Source organism: Hevea brasiliensis, chromosome 16 (assembly GCF_030052815.1).
Source record: "Hevea brasiliensis isolate MT/VB/25A 57/8 chromosome 16, ASM3005281v1, whole genome shotgun sequence".
Lineage (NCBI taxonomy): Eukaryota > Viridiplantae > Streptophyta > Magnoliopsida > Malpighiales > Euphorbiaceae > Hevea > Hevea brasiliensis.
This window is the reverse complement of record NC_079508.1, coordinates 54,045,729-54,068,270: the sequence shown is the minus strand read 5'-3', so window position 1 is coordinate 54,068,270 and position 22,542 is coordinate 54,045,729. Positions and strand designations below refer to the sequence as shown.

Genomic DNA, 22,542 nt, shown 5'->3' with positions numbered 1-22,542 from the left:
TCAGGACAGAGTGGTTCAATGATTTTGAAAGTCAAGTTCATCCAACTGTCCGATAAAATAATTCTTTGTTTCTCCTGAAAATTTAGACAAGCCGATGCAGGTCTGATCAAGAAGATAAGAACTACTCAATTATAACGAAATCAAATGTTTACATGTTGAACCCTTTTAACAATCTCAATTTGCAGCTGCATGCTATGAATTCAGAATTAAAGATGAGCATTTAGGACTGAGAAGGGAGGATGTTTACTTGTTAAACTAAAATATTTGAATAGAACATGATACAAACAATTGTAGGAACATAATGCTTTCATCCAATTCTACCTTGTGTTTCTAAAGCTATCAGAATCAGGGCCATGGAGGAGAGAAACAAAAATCTACTAAGATGGGTCCCTTCTTCAATAGTTCTTAGAGATTTGAAAGAAAAGGTGGAAAGGAAAGGGAGAAGGCAGTCTATTGTGGGTGTTCCTCCACGGGCATATCATATTTTAGATCATCAAATTCAGGAAATGCACATGCGAAGAGTGATGCTGACTTCTGTCTCTTGTGCCTCTTTAACTTAACACCAAATAAGAAAGACCGCAGGGGGATCCTTGAACGTATTGATCTTTGTTTAGATTCTGAAAATCCAAGCTCATCATCCATTTTTGACAGTGTCTTCTCAACTTCATCCTTTAGACCGATCACACGGTCCACACCTGCCTGAAGCTCACCTGCAACCTTCTTGTTTTCTTGTTTCATGTTGAGAATCTCACCTTGAAATTTAGCTGCCTGATATACGCTTAGTTCAGGCTCTTCTGCTTTGGAAGTTTCACTCATAACTCTTGATAACTCTTCTTGAATACTGCACAAAGATGCATATCTGCCATGCAGTTCTTCTTTGAATACTGAATTGGTCTCCAACCATAATGTTAATTCTGTTTGTATCTGTCTCAGGTGTCTGTATATCGGCCGAGCTTCTGAGATGAGAGATTTATTTTTACCACTTCCATCTTGGCTTTTGCTATCTGTCAGCTTTGCTAGCTCCGTCTTTAAGTCTTGGACTGAAGTATGGAACTTTTGTATTTGATGAAATGAGGTGCTAAATCTCAGCCAGAACTCCAAGTTTTCCTCCAGCAGTCCATCAATGTCCAAACGGATTTTTTCTTCAATAGCTGAAGCAATGTGGAGTGTATCAACACTTTTCATCTTGATCTCATTTCTAATCTCCTTCGGATCGGACATATTATTGCCTCCAATTGCAGCTAATTCATGCATTCTTCTTCTGGATTCTATGTGATGTTCATGTGCAGACTCAAAAATTGGCTGATGAGGAGAACTAAGGTTTGAGTGATTAGAATCCAGGATGCTAGGTGCTATTATCGTGCTTTCTGGAGACCCTATAGGAACAGAATACTTATCTTTTGTTGAATTAATATCATTATTTTCATCTTCATGTTTTTGCAGAAAGCTTAATTTCCGTAAAGATTGAATCTCTTCATCCCTCACCGATAGAGCATTTTTCAATTCTCTTATCTGCAGTGCCAATTCAAAGAACCCATCTCGATTTTTCTTCTCCACATCACCAAGCCTCTTCCTCACTCCCTTATAATTCCGAAGGACCATCATGTACTCCTCCAGTAAAAGCTTTTCTCTATCTTCTAGACCACTCGCAAAAAGACGCCTCCAGTTTGGTTGATCTTCTTCCTCATCATTCCCCAGTTCCTCTACCAGATTGTCAAGATTAGTCTCTGCATGTGACAAATCTTTCTTCCCATCATCAGACTTTTGGTTTGGGTCAAATCCCTTGGCTTCGATAGAATTCGTAACCTCATCTTTCTTCTCTTCCTTTTCTTTACTCTCTCCGTCTGTTTCGGTATCTGGGGCAGCTACCTCAGCTACCTCATCTTTAGTCATGCCTGCATTCTCTACATCCTCATCTGGCTTCACAGTTTGTAACTTCACAGTCAAATGATCAATTTTACAACTTGCTACAGTGAAATGTGATTGAAGGCTCTGATTTTGGTCTTTGACATTTTGGTCAAGGCTTTTCACTCTGTGCATTTCCTCCTCCAACTCCTTTAGCTTGTTGCTCATGATCTCCGAATTTTCCATGAGAATCTCCTTCTCCTCTTCCAGGGTCTTAATGTTTTCCTGAAGGCCATCTGCTTCTGACCTTAAAACGTTTATGAGAGCATGTTGAGAAGAAACTGCAGTTTCTATGCTGACAACCTTATCAACAAGCTCATCGATCCTTCCTGCCAGTTGCATCACTGTGAGGGAGGAATTGGAATCTGCTTCCAGCTCTTTCTTAATCTTCTTCCGCAATAATTCTGTATCAGGTTGATCTATGTTTTCTGATTCAGTCTCTTTTTCAACAGTTGGCACTCGCAGATTTGTTTCATCGGAATGAAATTCTCCTTGGAGGTTTGAGAACTTCTTGATCATTTCCTTTACCCTTCGGCTCTCTACTTTAGCCTCTTGTGCTGATTGCTCTTGTTTCTCTTGCAACTTAACCAAGGTCTCCTGACATGATTTTAGAGCTGTGGCTGCCATCAAAGTCCTAGCTTCATCATCATCAATAACATTGCCAATACCAAACTCATCTTGTAAGCTGCTAACTCTAGCCTGCATATCAGTTATTTGGTTATCAATTTTGCTGCATTTTGCGTAACTGCGTTCATATATGCTTTGTACAAACTCTCTTTCAGTCTGCAGTGCCAAAATTTCTTTCTGAATCTTATCAATTTCCTCTATGGCCTCTTCTTGGCTCAGGCCTGAACATGGAGGTGCAGCAGCTTTAGCAGTGCTAGAAGTTCTATTTAGCTGCGCCCTTTTTAACAGTAACGAGGACCGATTCTTGAATTCTTTCTTTGGCATGGGGGGGACTTCCGGAACTTTTCGTTTGGAAACATTGCATGGCTTCTTGGCATCATCAGAAGAAGTGGAGGCGGGGTTGTTCGCTTCATTGTCATCATAATCATCCACTTCATATTGAACTTGTTCTGGGAAGACAGCCGCAATGGTGCGATTGGCACTTTGCATCTCTCTTGATAGCAGATTATATCTCTCCGCCAATGCTCGATACGAGCGGTAGGAGTCTTCCACATGTCCAATAAGCTCTGGCCTCTTCCTATAGTACATTTCGGCTCTTTCTGCAAAAGAGTCCCCATCGTTTTCGATGATTTTGAGCATGTTGGTCACCCTTTCCTCCATATCTGCACTTTTTCAAATGCATATCAGATGCCTATTGTAGAGGGAGAGAAAGCAAATGTTTTGAAATTTCATATGTGCTTATTATATATGTAATAATCATGATATTATGCAAGCATATTCAGATCCATTTCAAACTAATTGTTCTTTCTTCCCTCCACCCTCTTATTTCCGGTTCCTTGCTATAAATCTATCACACATATTTTGTTATTAATGTCCAAAAAAAAAAATTCTAAGGTTTTCCCTTTTGTTTCCAGCCAGATATGTCATATTTTAATTAATCTAAGCAAGCAGAGCAAATTGTTTATATAAAAAAAATAAATGAAATTGAAAAGTACCCATGTCATAAGCTTCTCCAGGCACAAGGATACAAAATGAGAAACCATAAAAGATAAGAACCCACACTAGAAATAATATACCTTGAAGGTTTTCTTCCAGCCATTTCGACTGCTTTGTCCTTATGTGGCTTGCCCACCACCATGAATATGCATTGCTGGCTGCTCTCTGCAGCATATCTCAGTTTTTATATCTTAAAATGTGAAGAAATACATTCATTCAAACCATTAGAGAAAAGCAATTGGTGGGTGATGATCAAGATTAAACGTAAAAAATTAACAGAGAGAAAAAAAAAAAAAAATTCTCCTCCCTTGCCGAGTAAACGCAAATATTATTGCGTAATGCCTCAAATGAACCAGACATGGAGGGGAGGATATTTAGGCCCGGATTACTTGACCATCCTTTAACAACCTCAACAGACATAGGGACACTGGATGATCCCTAGTTTTGCCAGCTTGGTAAATGCTAACCTAAAATGAAGGGATCATGCCTCTTCTTATTTCATCTGTTTTACATGTTTGTTTTACTGGGGTCCAAATCTAAATGGACTTTTGTTACCATTTCCTCTTTTTTGTTTTTCACTTTTATTTGTTTTTCCCTGTGAGAGTAACAACTCAGACTCGGCTAATGGTCCTTTACATTCTTACGAAGATATACTATTTATGGTTCAGTCAGCTGAGATCGACAACCTAACACTTGCCATATTTGTAGGAAAGAGAGAAATTTTTTTCATAAATAGCTATATCTTATCTATAATACAATTTAATTTTTAAATTTAAAATATTAAAATGAAAATATTTCTCATTAGTAACTGTAAAATCAAACGTTTGCATATTTTTACATTTTAATCATATCGTTTTAATTAAAAAATATATATATAATATGATAAATATATCAAATCCAGCTTGAAAAGCAATAATCTATATTAATCTAGTTTGAATTGTGATGATCTCCATCGTAAAAACACAAGTATGTTGCCAGAGGAATCAAGAACAATTAAAACAACACATTTTTATAAATTTAAGTACAGCTCTAATTTTTATAACAGAATTATACTATGAAGTCTTAAATATTAAAAATTCAATAATTATCATACAACATTTCTATGAATTTTATATGTTGTATAATTCATTAATACGATGAAATGAAATATATTTAGTAATAAAATACTACAACTTAAACATTTTCAACTAGTTCTTATAAAATTGGTTACCCAAAAGCCAAAGAATCAAAATGACAAACACAATTATTGCTTTATTTGTTTTAAGGGAAATGTAGAGTAAGAAAAAATAAAAATAAATGTTAATTCTTTATTTTCTTTTATTGGGATATTAATTAGAAAAGAAAAAAGGAAAAATAGTGGGATTTAAATTTCCTAATTTCACTCCAAATCTCTAAAAATTTCTTTTCAATTTGGAGTGAAAAGTAAAGAAATGAGAGAGTGAAAAATCATAAAGGCTAAAATTATGAATACACTCTTACACCACGTAAAATGATGAAGGTATACGAGTATAAATACACTTAAAACCTTTTTTTTCCTTTTCTATTCACTTCCTCAAATGAAATAATTAAACAATAAAATGAAAACAAGTTTATCTTATATTTTTAAGTTTAGCTTTGTCTTAAAAATATAAACTTTTTTAAGAGAAGAGGAGTAAGAGCAAGCTAATAAAGTTGGTGTCAGCGAGGATAATGAAATAAATTTGAGATTGTGAAAGAAGATGAGAAGAAAGATGAATTGTCTGTATTGGAGTGGTCTCTAGAGCTATGAGATATCGAGTTCAAATCCCAATCGGAACCAATTGTATAAAAAAAAAAAAAATGAACTGTATGCAAAAACGAACATGGTAATGATGCTGGGAATAGGGTTGGTCTCAAAGAATGACATACTGCGCAATACGAGTGTATGCTTTCCGATACATAAATATATGAAGCAACACAAGAACCCCACCCTATCCCAATGCATATAGTTTATCTTACTACTTAATCTTTGAAGAGAATCAAATTATAATGCACAATTTACATAATAACTATTAATTATATACATTTTATTTTCAGCAATAAAATGAAGCATGAACCTGCTTCTATATGTACAAGGATATTTACATCAAAGAATTGGAAGTACACACGCACACCCTTCTTTCTTTTTATTAGTATCTTACATCACATAATAATATCGTTATTTCTAGACGTTGAGTATGGGGGGAAGACAACGGAGAAAACTCCCAAGTCAAGAAATGATTTAGAAGCCAAGAAACCCATCACTTCTAGCGCTTTAAAGCTTAACCATTATGGTTCCTTCATCGTTAACAGTCCTGCTTGTCATATGTTCATACTAGCTAAAACAGAACATTAGCCAATCCTCTTCAGCAGCAATCAATCAACTATGCCACCTACTGTCTCTTTTTTTTTTTTGTTCCTTCTTTTTTGAAGCTTTTCACTTTCATATCTTCCACAATACCTTTAACTTTATACAATATATCTTTCATTATTCATTCAAAAGGACAGATTCTTCCAGAAGATCCAGCTGCAGCAAACGAAAGAACTATTTGCAGCTATTAGCAGCAGTGAATGTCAGTTGTTCTGGAGCGCAGAGAGCCACTTTTCCATATACTTTATGCTCTCTGCACATTGAGGTAAAACAGAAGAAAGTAAAAAAGATTAACCACTAAATTTGCTTCCACAAACCACTTAGATGACTATCGCAACTAATATAACATCAAGAAATAAGCAAATGAGAAGCAAAAAGAAGAACATTGAGAGGTAAGAAATTGTACAGGGACTAGGGAAGTAGGATCTAGTCTTTTTTTGTTATGTGAAGGCACATTCAATTGCAGATGACGTGATGACCCTATGATAACTCAGTGATTGAAGCATAAACATGAAACACAGATAAATGTAATCTTGAGATGAATACAGAGACATTTCAGAATAGGATGCGAGGGACCACAATGGCAATTCATTGGAAAGTGATTAACCATGGAAGTAAACCACAGCAAGTTCAAAAATTGGGAGGATCAAAATTTAAATGGAACAAATTATATTTATACCGCCAAGCAACTTTTCCACAACCAAATCAACATGCATTGAACTTCCACATGCTAACAAAAAACAACAATGCATATGACAATATATCAACATACGAGTTCCTTCAGACCTTATAGCCTTGTAGGGGGGAAAAGCTTACCAACCACCTAGTAAGATATGCCAGTTTTGGATAATCCATCCTTGTAAATTTATGGATAGTTAGAGTTCATATACTTGGACATGTATGGTTCAGATCTAAAAATAACAAGAGGCTAGAACTTGAGGCTGAATTGGGGTTGAAGTGATTGATTTTTGAGGCAAAACAAATGGTTGTTTAGTTCTCAAATCTCATATTCCACTTGCAGGCATCTCTGGCTGCAGGAAACTTTTGGGTTTTAATGATTCTTTCAGGTAATTAATTGACAGGCAAATTCTGGATACAAGCAAGGTGTTCTAGGGTTCTTATTGGTGTGTTCATTCGCTGGAATTTTGGTTTTGGAATATTAAAGGCCTGATTTGGTGGTTGTCCACTATGCAAGTGAATAGTAACCAAGACATTTCAGCAGCAGGTTTAAAGATCAAGAAAAGGGAGCGAAAAGAAGAGGAACTATCATGGACCATTCAATTCTAGCACAACAAACTTTAACCAAAGTTTCACAAGAAGTAAATTAAATTTAACAAGATTAGGAACCATAGCTTATTTGGAAATACAAAGAACACCATTAAAAAAAAAAAAAAAATCTAAACTGGATTATACCACATTCATTTCAATTATTTTAGGTTTAACATACATGCAATCCCTGATGTGTTCTATTCCAAATATGCCTCAACATAAGAAAGAAGAGTTTGACCATTACTTGGCCACTTAATAAACAGGATTGCACTATTTCGTATCCTTTGCAGCTAAAATAGGGGATAACAACAATCGGCTTCATAAAAGTTGCAGTAGATATTTAGTGCAGAACTTCCTGGAAAATTTGCACTGCTAACACATTTCATGGGAAACTATTAGCTAAAGAAGAATCCTTTGTATTAAAGAACACTGAAAACTGCTTAATCTCGCAACTAGCTGAAATACGTGCCATTTTGGATGAAAAATGAACTTTCCAGCATGAAATTCATAAAGCAAAATACAGAAGTGCACATGCACACAAACAAGATGAGAGAGGAGAAAAAAAGAAAAAAAAAGAAGAAGAAGAAGAGAGAGAGAGAGAGAGAGAGAGAGAGATTTATTGACCTTAAAATCTAAAGCACAGAAGATAACCTAGTCTTATTAATCATGTTTTACATGCATCCACTGGCCACACTACCTCAAAGCCACACTACTCAAAGCCACACTACTTCAAACTGTTGAATTTCCACCTTTGAGTTTAAAAAGCTTCAGCATAAGGGTTGATTGTTTGAAATTCAATAACCCAGAAGTGGTCTGTGGTCAACTAACTGTACAAACAGCTTATCCAATCAAGGACTCAATTCAATTTTAGGTTGGTAAATTCAGACTTGGCCATCAAGGCTTTTGACCTAGATTGGTGACGTGGAGAGCAAATCAAGATTAAACCCGAAGACCTGCATTTTCTATATTTCACAAGGACATGTGGTTTTAGTTGGATTCTTTATTTTCCTAGATAGTTTTATTTATATTTCCTAGTTTATTTAGGACTCTAAAATATTATTTCTATTTAATTTAGGTCGTTAAATATATTTTCTATTTATATTATAACTCTTTAATTTATTTTTACCTAGATTAGGATTTAGAATTCTATAAATATCCATTGTATTTTTTATTATGTTCAAGTTTTCAGATTTATTCAATGAAGTTTTCTTCTTCATAAATCTATGTTTGCTTTATTTTATCTTTAGATTCTATATTTAATTTTGTGTTTCTTAGGATCTTCGATTAAATCTTAATCGAAGTACCAATCCTTTTTTGTGATATACGCTGCATCAGGTGGTATCAGAGTAGAAATTTCACCCTCATTAAGATAGCCAATACTAGTGGTACTAGTGGTAATCAACCTCATGACGATTATCAGGAGTTGCACATTATTTGTCAAGCAATCAAAGAGCAGACAAACAATATTAAACAATTAAATATGAATATAGGGCATCAATTTCAAAAGATTTGCCATTTATTGAGAGTTCGTGATGTTGAGAAAGGAAGCTATAAATTGAATCAAGCTGGAAGAGTTAACCACAATAGAGCCAATTTATGATTCTATTCTCTTTAATTCTAAAAGAATAATTGTTAATAATGATGAATATAAAAGAAGTGGTGTTCAGGAATTGTGCACTTCAACAAAAAAAAAAATGGAGGTGAAAGCAAAGCTTGTTGACACATCTAAGGGCATTAAAGATTTGGAGCAAAAAAAAAAAGAGATCAAGTCAAAGTAAAGAAATTTGAGTTTGAGGAGTTTATAATGCCTTTCACTATGATTGATGATAATGAGTTTGAATTGGAATTATTTATCAATTTACCATAGAAGATGAAGTTGAAACTCATAAAAAAGAGTAAGGAGAGTTGGAGATTTCAACGGAAACTGAAGAGAAACAATCCATGGAGACCATAGAGGAAATTGAAGAAAATCAAATCATGGAGTTTATGGAGAATGGAAATTTTTCTAACCCTTTAATTCCTATTGTCTTGGTTGATTTTATTTGTCCAGATATTTCTGTAGATGCAAAGGACAATATGAAGTTTTTCAATTCAATCTTGGTCAAGTCAATTTTATTGATACCATTCAAGAAGACATGGTGTGATCTTTCAATGGTGTTTTGATTATTCCACACTTTAAAATTCGGGATCAAATTTTCTCAAAAGGGTGGGTGAATGACGCAGTGTGTAAATCAAGACAAAACCCGAAGACATGCGTTTCACAAGGACTTGTAGTTTTAGCTAAATTCTTTATTTTCCTAAATAGATTTTATTTATATTTCCTAATTTATTTAGGACTCTAAAATATTATTTCTATTTAATTTAGGTTTTTAAATATATTTTCTATTTAGATTAGGATTCTTTAATTTATTTCTACTTAGATTAGGATTTAGAATTTTATAAAAACCCATTGTATTTTCATTATATACAAGTTTTCAAGTTTATTCAATGAAATTTTCTTCTCTATAAAGTTATATTTGCTTTATTTTATCCTTAGATTTCGAAATAAATTTTGAATTTTTTAAGATCTTAGATTAGATCTTGTTTATTTTAAGGTTTTGATCATGTGTCGATCCTTTTTCGTGTGACATGCCACGTCAATTGGGCATTAAATTAATGACTTTCCTATTAAATGTTTGATGTAAATTGTGTATCACCATAGCAAATTACATTTGTCTTCTCCGTTCAAAGGCTTTCTCAAGTAATCACATTTCTTTGTACAACTGGGCTAACATTGTAAAGATACAAAGAAGCCCAACAACTCTACATTCTACATTAGACTAACCACATGTTTCTATTTTTGCATTTTCATAGTTTGCTCGCATATCATAAACACAACAAGGAACATGCTCAAGAACTTGGGCAGAAGAAATAGATATAAAATATTTGTGTCATTCATAACATGAATACCAGAACACTAATTAATCAGACAATAACCTAACTAGTAAATTATTAGTCAATGTAAAGGAAAATTATGTTGACAATGCAGAACAAAATATAATATCTCATGACTAGTAAAAGACAAAGAAAATGACAATTAACAGCAAACAACTCTTACCATCAGAGTAACCATCTTGAATGTTGACAATGGCACCAAACTTACTGTTCTTTGAATTCTCAAATAATTTTTCTTGAGCACGCCCATAACATGTGACCAGTACAGCAAAACTGTTATCTGAATCCTCATCACTCTGGAATTCAGGTCCATGAGGCTCCAACCATCCAATGGAATAATCAGAATCATCAGACTCAGACCCTGAAAAACAACCACCATCAGATGGCACGAGAACAGCATCGTATTCCTTGTCAAATTTCCTCTCCTCCCGGCTATGCCATTTTCGCTTAACCCTTCTAGAAGAGGAAGCCACATTAGCCTCCTGAACCAAAGGAAATTTCAGAGTATCTGATTCCCTTAAGTCTGAATCAGGTCTGGCATTTAAAGAGGATGCATTAGAGATGCTAGGCTTCTGATGCTTTCCACTCCATAACCACCATGAAAGATTGGTAAATGCCAATGCCATGGTGAATGGTTCTTTCCTCCTGCCATCATAATTGAGAATAAGAACAAACTGAACATAAATAAACACCCAACCTAAAAAACTAAAAAAGCAGAACAAAAACAGAAGCTATACAGCAATGGTAAAGAAGATAGGGTTGCTGGCAAGTCAAAGGAATGGAAGGAAGATTAAATATTCTTTATGATTTCCTTCGCTTTTTTGAACCATAAAAGACAAATACTTTCAGAAAAATTTTGCAAAATTCTTCTAAAAGATGCTTGCAATATTTCTCATTGTTTTAACATAATAAAATAACAAACAACAAAGGAAAAGAGTTGAGAAACATTTTCATGTTTTCTTTCTTTCTTTCTTTCTTCAAATCTGCCCATCATCCAATACCCTCTTTACCATACATAACTAACGAAACTGACAACACATAGTTTCAATATACCTCCTGTCAATACAATACAATGGATCAAGGACAATGAACCAGGACACCGCAGAAATATCTTTAAAAAATAGAAATCTAGCTTGGCAAATTACCTTCAAAAAAATTAAACTATCAAAAAACAGTGGCAATAAATATAAAACAGGTAGTTAAGCAGAAAATAGATCCATTAAGCCAAAAAATAATGAAATTAAACAAAATACGAAACAACATGAATCAAAAGGATTTTCATCAAATTTATCAACACTAAAGCTTTCTTTTTTTTTTTTTTTGGGTTTTGATACAACTCCAATCCCACGATCAAGCAAGCATTGAATCGAATTCAAAAACAACTTGTTGCTGAGATTTGGAATATCAGAGGAGATTCAAAAAGGCACGCCCCTGGAGAAAATATAATGCAGATACCTTCAAAGGCACAATTGGAATGTAGAAACCCTAATTTGTTTGCCTCCTCTCTCTGTCTCCTCCAACTGAGAAGGCAAGTGATGGAATTATAGAGAAAATTTTGGTTCCAACTCCTGATGCGAATGTTCTTCCTTTGATCTTTATCAGCTGCTTCAACAATTTCGTATTATTCTATGGAAGTGAGATCGTAAGTGAAACGAGCACTGACGTACACGTGTAAGATAACGGGACCTAAGAGGAATTTCAAAAGAGAGAATAGGATAATTTCGTCAATAAAGCTGGTAGTACGGTGGACTTGGATGCAGGAGAGGGTAGCCATAAGTAGCCAGGTCAGAATGGATGGCTGCGGCTGCAGGAAAGGAGACAAATCTAATTAATATATCTCACATAAATAAAATATTTGGTAATTTGAAAAATTGCGACATAGCATTTTAAAAGATGGCATATAAACAAGACACTTGATTTTCTTTAAAAATCACTGTGTGATATATCAAAAAAATAAAATTAATACAATTTAAAGATATTTTATTAATTTATCTTAAAATTTAAAATTAAATAATATATATATTTATATTATTTATTAAATATAAAATTGTATTATTTGTTATAAAATATATTTAGATTAAACTAATTAATAACCATTTTAAGAAATGAAAATTTAATATATATATATATATATATAAAAGGACATAATACAGTTTAAAAGATAATAAAAATAATATATTAATCAACAGTTAGTGTTAAAATATAAGATATTATTTTATTATATTTTTATAAAGAAATATTTGAAAATAATAATTAATAATTATTTAAAAAATAAAATTTTAATTTAATTTATGGTCATAGAATTATTCAAAATTTTCATATAAATTAAAATTATATTTAATATAATTAATTAAAGATTTTAAAATTAACAAAATTTTAATATAATTTTAAAAATATAAAACACAAAAAGTAAATCTTAAATTACATTATAATTTTAAAAATATAAAACACAAAAAGTAAATATTAAATTGCATTATTAAAATAAATAAATAATTTGCGTAACTTATGGACCAAACTGCTAACAATATAGTAAAACTGTTATTTCATGTAAATATAGGCTATATAAAATAACAAATTAATAAAAATTATACATGTATATCTAGTAAGTTTTACAAATTTAAATTTTATTTGTGTTAGAAATAGTTTTTTTTTATTATAATAACTTTTTATTTATTTTTCTTTATATGTCATTTTATAATTACTTTCCCATTTCATATATTAATTCTACATAAAATAAAAAATATATATATAATATATTATCTCTAAAAAGAGAGGAAGAAAATAATGATATAGCGTAAGAAATAACTAAAGGGAGTAAGTTATAAAATATATTTAGTTTTGTAGTGTATCAGATATTTAAAAAATAATAATAATAATTGAGCATCTAATTAAAATAATAATAATAATAATAAGACTCTCACGCACCTAATTATTTACCTTTAAAATAAAGAGAGGGGAGTAATTTTGCGTGTAAGTAGCTCATAACTCCTCATCCTTCCGACTACTGAGTAGACCTGTTAAGAATTTATGGTCTCAAAAACCCTATAATTGATTGAACTGAACCTATAATTAATTAATTTATTAATGAAAGGTAACATTTTTATTGATGGCAATGGCTCAAACATTCTTATGTTACTTTATTCATATATTTAAGATTATTAATGTAACATAATTGAATTTTATAAATATTTAAAATTATTAATTATAAATTATTTCACAATAAAATTAAATTTTAATTGATATGGGCACTCTAATTAATACTTTTATTTTTATATTCATAACATAAATGAGATTATTTTTTATTTTTAAGTATTTTAGTAGCTTATACAATGGTTAATTTTAGTAACTTTCCTAAGTGATATGAAATTTTTGTAGTGTTTGAATTAAAGGTTTGAGATAGCTGATGGAGGTTTCATATCCAACAGCTACTCTAAATATTATTGTATTTCAAAAAATTATAAAATTAGAGCTATTATTAATCAACTATTATTATTTTAAAATAAAAAGATTATTTTATCTTCTTTCATAATATATATTTATATTATTAAAAATTTATATTACTCATTTTTTTTATATTATTTAATTTTTAATTATTTATTTTAATAATAAATAAATTATATGATATAATAAATTATTAATTTATATATACACTCTTATTAATTATTTTACATATCAATAATAAAAATTAAATAAAATTTATTAAATATTTAATATAAATTAATTAACATTATCAATCATGGTTAATAAAAAAAAAAACTACACAACTGTTGACCGTATTTAACTATTAAACCAAACAGCATTTGGTAGCTTGTCATAGGTTGGTGAAGATTTTTGCCACGCCTTTAATCCTTGACTTCCAGAGGTCATTGATAAACTTCTTAGAGGCTTCCTCAAAGTTCTACGGGATTTATCACCTTCCAATGGTTGATGAAGACACTTGCAAAGGCTTTTTTAATGTTTCACGAGTCGCTTGTTTCTGGCTATTTTAGAACCAAACTAAATTGGCCCCTGGAACCAATGTTTCCGGCCCCTGGATTTTGGCCGAGAGACGGAAGACAGTAGAGGCTCGGTTGGGTTTTGTTTTTGGCAGAAAGCCTAGTGTCCATTAGTCATTTAATTAAAAATAATCAGTACAAAATTTGTTTGATCATGTAGATGTCAGTATGAAAAATAGTAAAATACTTTTCCAAGACTGCGCCAAGCTGATATTCCTGCATTGCTGCAAGTTCTATTGCTTCTTCCACAGACAACGCACGCTATCCGTTCGAAGAAATTCCCCATTTACATTCCTCTTCAGCAAGCGCCAAGATAACTGATGATGGTAGAGCCCACGCAACCCACCTTCGAAGTAAATTGGGAGTCCTTATCCAAAACCATAAAGTGATGAAGATAAAAGAATATTAGCATGCCATGCCCGTGTCTCACGAAGCCCCTTTCAAGGATGAGGGCTGACAAAGATCGTCCTGTGCTGTGTCCAAATCTATATCATAAACTTCACAAAAGCAATACTAAATCACAAGAAAAATTGTAAATTATTTTAGATTTACTAAACATAACATATCTGATATTTATATTGGTTTGTATAATATTAGTTTATAATAATATGACTCTTAATTTTTTTAAAATTAATTAAATTATAATTATTTTCATAAATTTTTTATTATAATAAATTAAATATATAATTTTATTTATAATATAATTATAACTCTTAATTTTTTTATTGTTAATTAAATTAAAACTATTTTTATAAATTTTTAAATAAATGAAAAAGATTAAAAAAAATCTAAAAAAGCAAAGAAATGATAAAATTTTATTGTTATCTTTGATGTGATTCTCCTATTATACTGAGTGACGTTAATGTAAAAGGCCACGCGATGATAATTTATTTTAGTGTTTAGTTTTATTATATTAGATTACAATTTTAATGTACACAAGATATTTTTAAATTTAAATATTAAAAAAAAAAATAAACGATGTAGTATTTATAATACAATGAGAGTGCTTTTTAAAATATAATCAAGTGATGTTTAAATCAATTTTACGTGCGCTTGATTTTTTTATTGAGAAAAAAAAATAAAAAAAGAGAATTTGTTAAGGGCGTTTTCACTCCCCATGGAGCGGAAAGCAGATAAGCCAACTCTCCTTCTTTGTGCACGTTTGAACAATAACTACGAGTCCCTAAAGCGGCAAGTCGCCACGTAATCTCCAGTTCTCCACTAACCGCTGCAACAATAAAGTTCGCGCCTCGCCACGTCATCCCACAGTAAATTAAAAAAAAAATAGTGGTCAGCAGGAAAACTATGCTAAATCCAAAATCGTACAATCAGATTGGACCACGTCGGATGGGGAAGATTCAACCCCCGGTGCACGTTAGCAGAGTTTCAAAGCATTTTGGCAATCTCCATCTCTAATCCTTCCTTACAAAATGTGACTGCTTCCCATTTGAGGAAAAAGCACATAAATTTAGGCAACTGTTTCGCTTAAGCCATTGTCTGCTTGCTTTCTTGTCCCTTCAGTGTCTCACCAAAATTTCCCGGAAATTCTGTTCTGTTTGTTTCTGTTTTCTTTGTTGATTGGGGCCCTGTGGAAGTTGAAGCACTGATTTGAAGCTCTTGTTCATAGGTTGATATTTCTGTATATTGTTTTGTTTCTGCTGTTGTGTTCTTTTCATGGATGTGGGAGTAATTGCAAGGCATTTGGAAATTGATGGCTATTAGTTGTTATAATATTCTTCAGGCAATTGTGAAACTAGGGTTTTGGCTTTAGATTGAGCTTGAAAGAAAAGTGGAAAAAAACTGATCATTATAGAGTCATTTTTTTTTTATTAAATCTGTCTATTTATTAGGAAGTATATCTACGATTGGGTGGATTTCAAATTTTGTGTGTATTTGTTGGGCTACCTATTTGTTTGTACATGCACTTAAATTGTGTTGTTTTCTTGATTTTGGCAGGTGTCATACTTGTTTGTTTGGTGCACTAATACCTAATTGGTCTTTGCACTCCATTTCACAGTAAAACATAGTTTAGGAGTACTAAGGTGGAAGTTTATTGGAACAAAGTTATTACATTGAGCTTTTGGTGGCATCTCCTCTTTCAATCCAGCCATGACTCGTGCAAGTTCGATCCAATCATCTCAAGAATTAAGGATTTATAATAGTCGTGGATGCAGTAGCCAACATACTGTACGTACCTAGAATTTTTAGATATATCACAAGTGTCTCTTTGGAAGTGTAAAGGCTCATTTTTAATGTTATATTATTTAATTTATTCTTTTTTATTTCCCTGTTATCCACAGTGTGTGATGGGAAAGGGAAAGAACAGAGTACAGTTGGTTAATGCCAGTCTTTCATCGCATGGTTTGGTATGTAAACTTTTATGGATTCGCAAAATTATCTGTGTAATTTAGATGCTATGTATTGCAATTGCTTGCTATTGTGCATGAAGCTTTTTAGCATGGTTGTTTAAAGTTTGGATTGCAGAACTCAATTGTGCCTGTGAAGGTTATTCATGCATCCAGTTCACTCATGTGATATGAATGATTGTGTTGTTAGAATCTAAAACCACGGAAATTTTTGTATGTTCATCTTTAGCGACAGGATGCTTGGACTGTTCACTTTTTAAGTAGCACACGCAGGCCAATAATTGCTACACCTTCCAGATGCAATGTATTTGTCTGCCGTTCTCTTCTAACACCCAGTGGAGGAAATACGATTCCGGTTCTGAAATTTGCATCTGTGATCTTGACAAGGTACTTTCCATGTTGCTATCTGCATTTTTTTCCACTATATTTTATTATGCATACATTTTTCAATTCCAGGTACAAATATAAATGTATACTTAATATTTTTATGCCTAAAGTAATCTCAACTCAACCTGCACTGGGTGAGAAATATAATTAAATGTAGCCATTCTTAAGTGACTCTTAGTTTGTAAGAATAACCCCTTGGATGTTGTTACTAAGTTCCTTTGTAGCTGTTATAATTTCAATAATGAGAGGCTAAGTTTTTCAAGATGGGTTATCCTGTAGTTATTATCCTTTTTTCTCTTGACGGATGATTCTGCTTTAACTTAAGTATTATACCCTTTTAAGTGATAATAACTTTGCAATATATATTTGAAATTCAAATGCTTAAATTCGCACAAATATCTATCCATATAAGGCCAAGCTTACTTACATATAAACATCAATATGCAACTTATCACTTAGGCAGGGAGATCCTCCCATTAAATAATGAATTTTTTTTCTCCAATAATTTCATTCTTCTCTCCTACTCTTGGAATTTTAAAATTTTTTAATAAAAATTTTGGCAAATTGTGTAGGTCATATGATGTCCTGTGCAGAAGTCAAGTTGTGCTTGAATTGATCCCAGCAATTGGTATCATTGCTTTTGCTACATGGGGTCTTGGTCCACTCATGCATCTGGGCAGGATTATTTTTTTCTATGTATTTCACTCTTATTTTTCTACATTCCTTTGTTTTATACGATGGTTGAATTACTCAGTTTCAGATTCACTCTATCATTCTCCTATACCCCATTTTTTACCTTTTTTTTTTTCATTTTTTTGGTTGCAATCTTCAGCAGAAGTCTGATAATAATTGGAGTAAAAGTAGAACAAATTATGTTATGACCTCATACCTTCAGCCTTTGCTACTGTGGACTGGAATGACACTCATCTGCAGGTATTTTGAGAAAGCTGAGTTAAATCTTTAAAGAGACGCATTTTGGCCAACCAATTTAATATTTGTGATCTGAATGTTTCAGAGCATTAAATCCTGTAATTTTACATTCAGAAGTGAGCCAGGCTGTGAAGCAACGACTTCTGAATTTTGTACAATCATTATCAACTGTGCTGGCATTTGCCTATTGTTTATCAAGGTGTGTTTGCTTGCCACCGAACAGCTTGTTCAAGCATTTGGCTGCTGATTAATTTTTTGACTTTCCAGTTTCTTTTTCCAGAAATATATATATATGTATATATGTATATAGTCCGTTTAAAAATTTGTGACAACAACTTTATTACCTTGTTTGGGCAAGTGGTTGTCATAACTGTTGAGCCACTCCGTCAATTTGGAAGCTTGCATCTGCAACTTTTCACCTAGCCACTTAATGTGCAGTTTTTGTTTGTAGGTTTGTGAGCATAAGTCCATATTTGCTTCTGATGTTCAGTTCCCTCCTGATTTCTGCCACTGTTCGCTTTCGTTGAATATTGATTAACATCCCTTTTGGTTTTCATTCTTACTGTATTGTTGATTGTCATTATATTTAGTATGTTTTAATTTCTTTTGGGGCTCGAATCATAATTTTTGTTATGGCCATTTCCTCTTCACAGATTGATTCAACAGGCACAGAAGTTCCTCTCAGAGACAAGGGACTCTGATAATGCAACACATGTATGTTTCTGTGACCTCTGCAGTTTACTACTGTGTTTATTTCCTTTACATGTCTTTATTAGAGCTATGGTACTTGCACTAGAAAATTGAGTTTTCCATCAAGGAGTGGTTGACTTAGCATGTGAAACTGACAAGAACGTTTGGCTTGGAAATGAATTTTAAATGCTTACCTTTTGGCAGCAATGAGATCCAAACATGGTAAACGGCAATAATGCACCTCAGTCCTAGTTACATGGTTCAGTTTAAAGAGTTCATTTTTTGCATTATCTCTGTAGCTAGAATTAAATACTCCTTGTTTTGGCATTCTTATCCCTTTGATGAGTTCAAAGTAGAGCAGCCACTCCTCCATAGGGAAACAACAGATCTGTTATTCGTATTGCAGTTCCTTGCTTCATCCTCAATGAGTACCACCCACTTGTCAATAATCAGTACTGCCTCTAAACTTTTTTCATGTTTACACTTAATTGTGCTTTGTGTTTTTTGTTGAGTTTCCTTAGTAGCCAGGTCTAGCTTCTGATTTTGGATCAGAATTATTTATGTCTGATTATGCAATAATCTTTTAATGGGGAAGTGCATTATGGATGCTCTTAGAAGCTGTGCATTTTATAAATACAATATATTTCAAATATTATTAAGAAGCATACTAATGTTATTTGGAGTCACTTATTATGCGTGAAAGTTTTGGTTAAAAGTCAAGGTGATTATAATTTATTAATGATGAGGCTGTGTTAAGCTAATGAATATCATTTTACATGAGTTATTTCTTCCTCTGGCAGATGGGATTTAGTTTCGCTGGAAAAGCTGTTTATAGTGCTGTTTGGATTGCTGCTGTATCATTGTGCATGGAATTGCTGGGTTTCTCTACCCAAAGGTGGCTCACAGCTGGGGGTCTTGGTACCGTGCTGCTCACCCTTGCTGGTCGGGAGGTAAACATTCTGGGTTTCTGTGCATAATATTGTGCTGTAGTTTTCATGTTTACAGGTTGTAGTTCATTGTCGTGTGTGAAGAAACTTGGCTTGAGTGGATTTTATCTAGTGGACCTTTATTTATTTATTTATTTATTTTGAATTCAGGTATTTACAAATTTTCTTTCAAGTGTAATGATCCATGCAACACGGCCATTTGTGGTGAATGAATGGATTCAGACAAAGATTGAAGGCTATGAGGTTTCTGGCACGGTTGAGGTTTGTGTTTTCTTCCATTCACTAATACCTTATAAAAAGGAAACAAGCATTATTTTATGGTAAAAAAGATCACATCATGCATATTCTTTATCTGCTATTCATAAAATGAAGTGGGAGTTAGAGACTTGGGTTCTTTGAAACATATAGTAAATGGATTTGGGCTGCTTTAACAATTTACAAGTATTCATGTAATTGACATATTTATGTTGTTCCAGCATGTGGGATGGTGGTCACCTACAATCATAAGAGGTGATGATCGTGAAGCAGTTCACATTCCAAACCATAAATTCACTGTGAATGTTGTTAGAAATCTCAGCCAGAAGACTCATTGGCGTGTTAAGACCCACCTTGCTATCAGTCACTTGGATGTCAATAAAATAATTGTAAGAATCAATCTAAGTTTTTCTGCATTTTAAATACTTGTACATTTCCTCTCTCTCTTCACCTCAGATAAGAATTTGGGTCTTTCCGTTTTCTATGTGCAGAACATTGTTGCTGATATGCGCAAGGTTTTGGCTAAAAATCCTCAAATAGAGCAGCAAAGATTGCACAGAAGAGTTTTCTTGGATAACATTGACCCAGAGAATCAGGCTCTTAAGGTGAGGCTTAACTCTTAAGTTGCCTTCTTTACTCTTTCAAATTTAAGATATTTATATATTTCTCATGAAGATCTAAAATGATGTGTGCATTATCTAAAGAAAAGGATTGCTTTCTGAAAAGATGTCTTGAGAACACATTCTTTTCTCTCTTTATTCTTTGTATAAATTTGCTTTGCTTGTGAATATTAAAAAAATGTTAATTTTTGGACATTATATTATGATTTTGGTGTTAAAGACTTGAAATGATTTGTTTTTGGCCTTCATTGTGTTGTTTTTTCCCTTTTCAATTTAAGGGTTTTGCTTCCCCATGGATGGTTTGTGTTTACATTTGAATAATTGAAGTAGAACACGTTAATGCACATGCTCTAATGAAGCTAAAGTTTCCTTGATTACAATTGGCTGGAACTTCGATTGGAATACTCTTAAAAAGTTCTGTCTTTAATTCTAAAGTTTGGTATCTCTGCAAACACAGATGAAGGGTATATTTTTGGTGGCATCTGGTTTAAAAATTAGAAAAAAAATAATGTACATTTTTGGATCATATTTGTGATTATGTTTAAAAAATTTGTTCAATGTCTTACTGTCTATCCGTTGGTTTTTGTTGCAGATTTTGGTATCATGCTTTGTGAAAACCTCACATTTTGAAGAGTACCTCCGTGTAAAGGTAAGTCATTTGTATTATGCAAAATGAATGTGTTGCTGCTATTAGATGGTATAACAATGCAGAGAATTAAATGTATCTGTTGCTATTATTGCTTTCAAAATCCTATCTGTTTTTGGACAAAAACCAAACTCCAGGAAATGATTGTTTGAATTACTTAAAGACTTCAAATACTAAATGTAGAGCCACAGATTCCCTGGTAATCAGCAGTTATGGGCCATCTGGCTCCTGCATCTCTGTCTGGATGGACAACTGGTGCATGATGGTCACTATGAGTGCATCTGTCATGTTTGATGTGTTAATTTTGATATCCTCATGTGCCTGGATTTTCTGACTGTTGATCTCCTTATCTTCTACTAGAAAATTAGCTGACTTGGCATTATCAAATGCAATGTGACAGGAAGCAATACTCTTGGATCTTCTTAGAGTTATAAGCCATCATCGGGCCCGGCTTGCCACACACATCCGTACTGTTCAAAAAATATACAATGAGGCTGATTTGGATAATGTACCATTTTCCAACACTATTTTTACTCATTCAGGAGTAGCTGCTAACTGTCCATTATTGCTGATCGAACCCTCTCATAAAATCAATGCTGATGATAAAACTAAAGCTTCAACTCGTTCAGTACGTACTAATGAGGAAAAGGATGCAAAGGGTGAAGCAGCCTCAACATCTGAGTCTATGGCTGAGCCAAATGTTGATTCAATAAAAGATAAGGTCACAACAACAACTTCTGACTCCAGTACAACTTCTAACGTTTCAGCAATCCCTAAATCCAATCCCCAACTTGGGAAATCATTGCATGATAATTCAGTGCAAAACAGTTCTGAAACATTGCAGCCTAGCGGAAGCACAGGACACGTATGTAAGAAGAAAATGGGGCTAAATACTGAAGAAATAACTCCAGGCAGGACAACACTTGAAGAATATTCAGTTAATGAATCTAAAAAAAGTGATATCCCGACAGCCACTTCACAGGCTAAACAGGACGTGGAGAGGACTGTCAGCTCACCATCAGTAGGCCGGCCTCCTTTGGAAGAAAACATTGTTCTCGGTGTTGCTCTTGAGGGCTCAAAACGAACACTTCTGATTGAAGAAGAAATTGATCCATCTTCTTTCCCCCAAAAGTCGAAGGAATTGGCTGGCAGCCGGGATGGAAATGGGTCTCCTGCTGGGAAGGATAAGAAAGATGGTCAGATGCCAACAGTTCAAAGTACCTCACAAATTGATTAACAGTATGAAGAGCGGTAGTCAAATTGTGGGCGTTGTATATGCCCATTGAAGATTGAAATTGTGCAAGGATACAACAGCTGTGTTTTTGAAGCTGTTCATTATGCTGTTTATACTTGTCATGAATTGCCATTATTTGTAAATAATTGTTAAATTGAGTAAGTGCTAATCTGAAGAAGTAACTGACAAGCCAAAGCCAATGGAGCCTATTAACTGCAAATACTATTAATGTTTCAATTTTATTTAATTCTCAGTTCTCTTCTTGTGCGCTATATTTGGAACTTAAGATACGGCCTGTCGCGATCAAATGATCCTGCAAAATTGCCGTTCGATGATTTATCAGAGAAGAAAGCTGAGTGGTCACACCTGCCAG

The 22,542-nt window shown here is 33.2% G+C and overlaps 3 protein-coding genes across 7 annotated transcripts; 1 reads left to right on the top strand and 2 right to left on the bottom strand.

The window, feature by feature from the left end:
- Positions 1-156: 156 nt before the first annotated feature.
- LOC110637109 (protein NETWORKED 2A) lies at positions 157-4,054 on the bottom strand. Its single transcript, XM_021787052.2, has 2 exons — positions 3,609-4,054; positions 157-3,194 (listed from the first exon to the last, which is right to left on the bottom strand). The coding sequence occupies exons 1-2, from the start codon at positions 3,700-3,702 to the stop codon at positions 451-453; spliced, it is 2,838 nt and encodes a 945-aa protein (XP_021642744.2). The 5' UTR covers positions 3,703-4,054; the 3' UTR covers positions 157-450.
- Positions 4,055-5,543: 1,489 nt separating this feature from the next.
- On the bottom strand, positions 5,544-11,715 carry LOC110637147 (uncharacterized). 2 transcript variants are annotated; one of them, XM_021787108.2, is made up of 4 exons: positions 11,555-11,696; positions 11,153-11,244; positions 10,263-10,744; positions 5,544-6,149 (listed from the first exon to the last, which is right to left on the bottom strand). In XM_021787108.2, exons 3-4 carry the CDS (start codon positions 10,723-10,725, stop codon positions 6,100-6,102), a joined length of 513 nt encoding a protein of 170 aa, XP_021642800.2. In that variant the 5' UTR covers positions 10,726-10,744; positions 11,153-11,244; positions 11,555-11,696; the 3' UTR covers positions 5,544-6,099. The 2 variants fall into 2 exon arrangements, with proteins under 2 accessions (XP_021642800.2, XP_057994019.1); XM_058138036.1 differs by lacking the exon at positions 11,153-11,244 and having other exon boundaries at positions 11,555-11,715.
- Positions 11,716-15,489: 3,774 nt separating this feature from the next.
- LOC110637124 (mechanosensitive ion channel protein 2, chloroplastic) lies at positions 15,490-22,422 on the top strand. Of its 4 annotated transcripts, none has more exons than XM_021787067.2 (14): positions 15,490-15,721; positions 16,051-16,281; positions 16,395-16,460; positions 16,690-16,847; positions 17,420-17,543; positions 17,683-17,780; positions 17,863-17,976; positions 18,431-18,491; positions 19,268-19,417; positions 19,565-19,675; positions 19,891-20,058; positions 20,161-20,274; positions 20,882-20,938; positions 21,336-22,422. In XM_021787067.2, exons 2-14 carry the CDS (start codon positions 16,204-16,206, stop codon positions 22,170-22,172), a joined length of 2,136 nt encoding a protein of 711 aa, XP_021642759.2. In that variant the 5' UTR covers positions 15,490-15,721; positions 16,051-16,203; the 3' UTR covers positions 22,173-22,422. The 4 variants fall into 4 exon arrangements, with proteins under 4 accessions (XP_021642759.2, XP_021642757.2, XP_021642760.2 ...); XM_021787065.2 differs by having other exon boundaries at positions 17,680-17,780; XM_021787068.2 differs by lacking the exon at positions 17,420-17,543 and having other exon boundaries at positions 16,758-16,847.
- Positions 22,423-22,542: the final 120 nt, after the last annotated feature.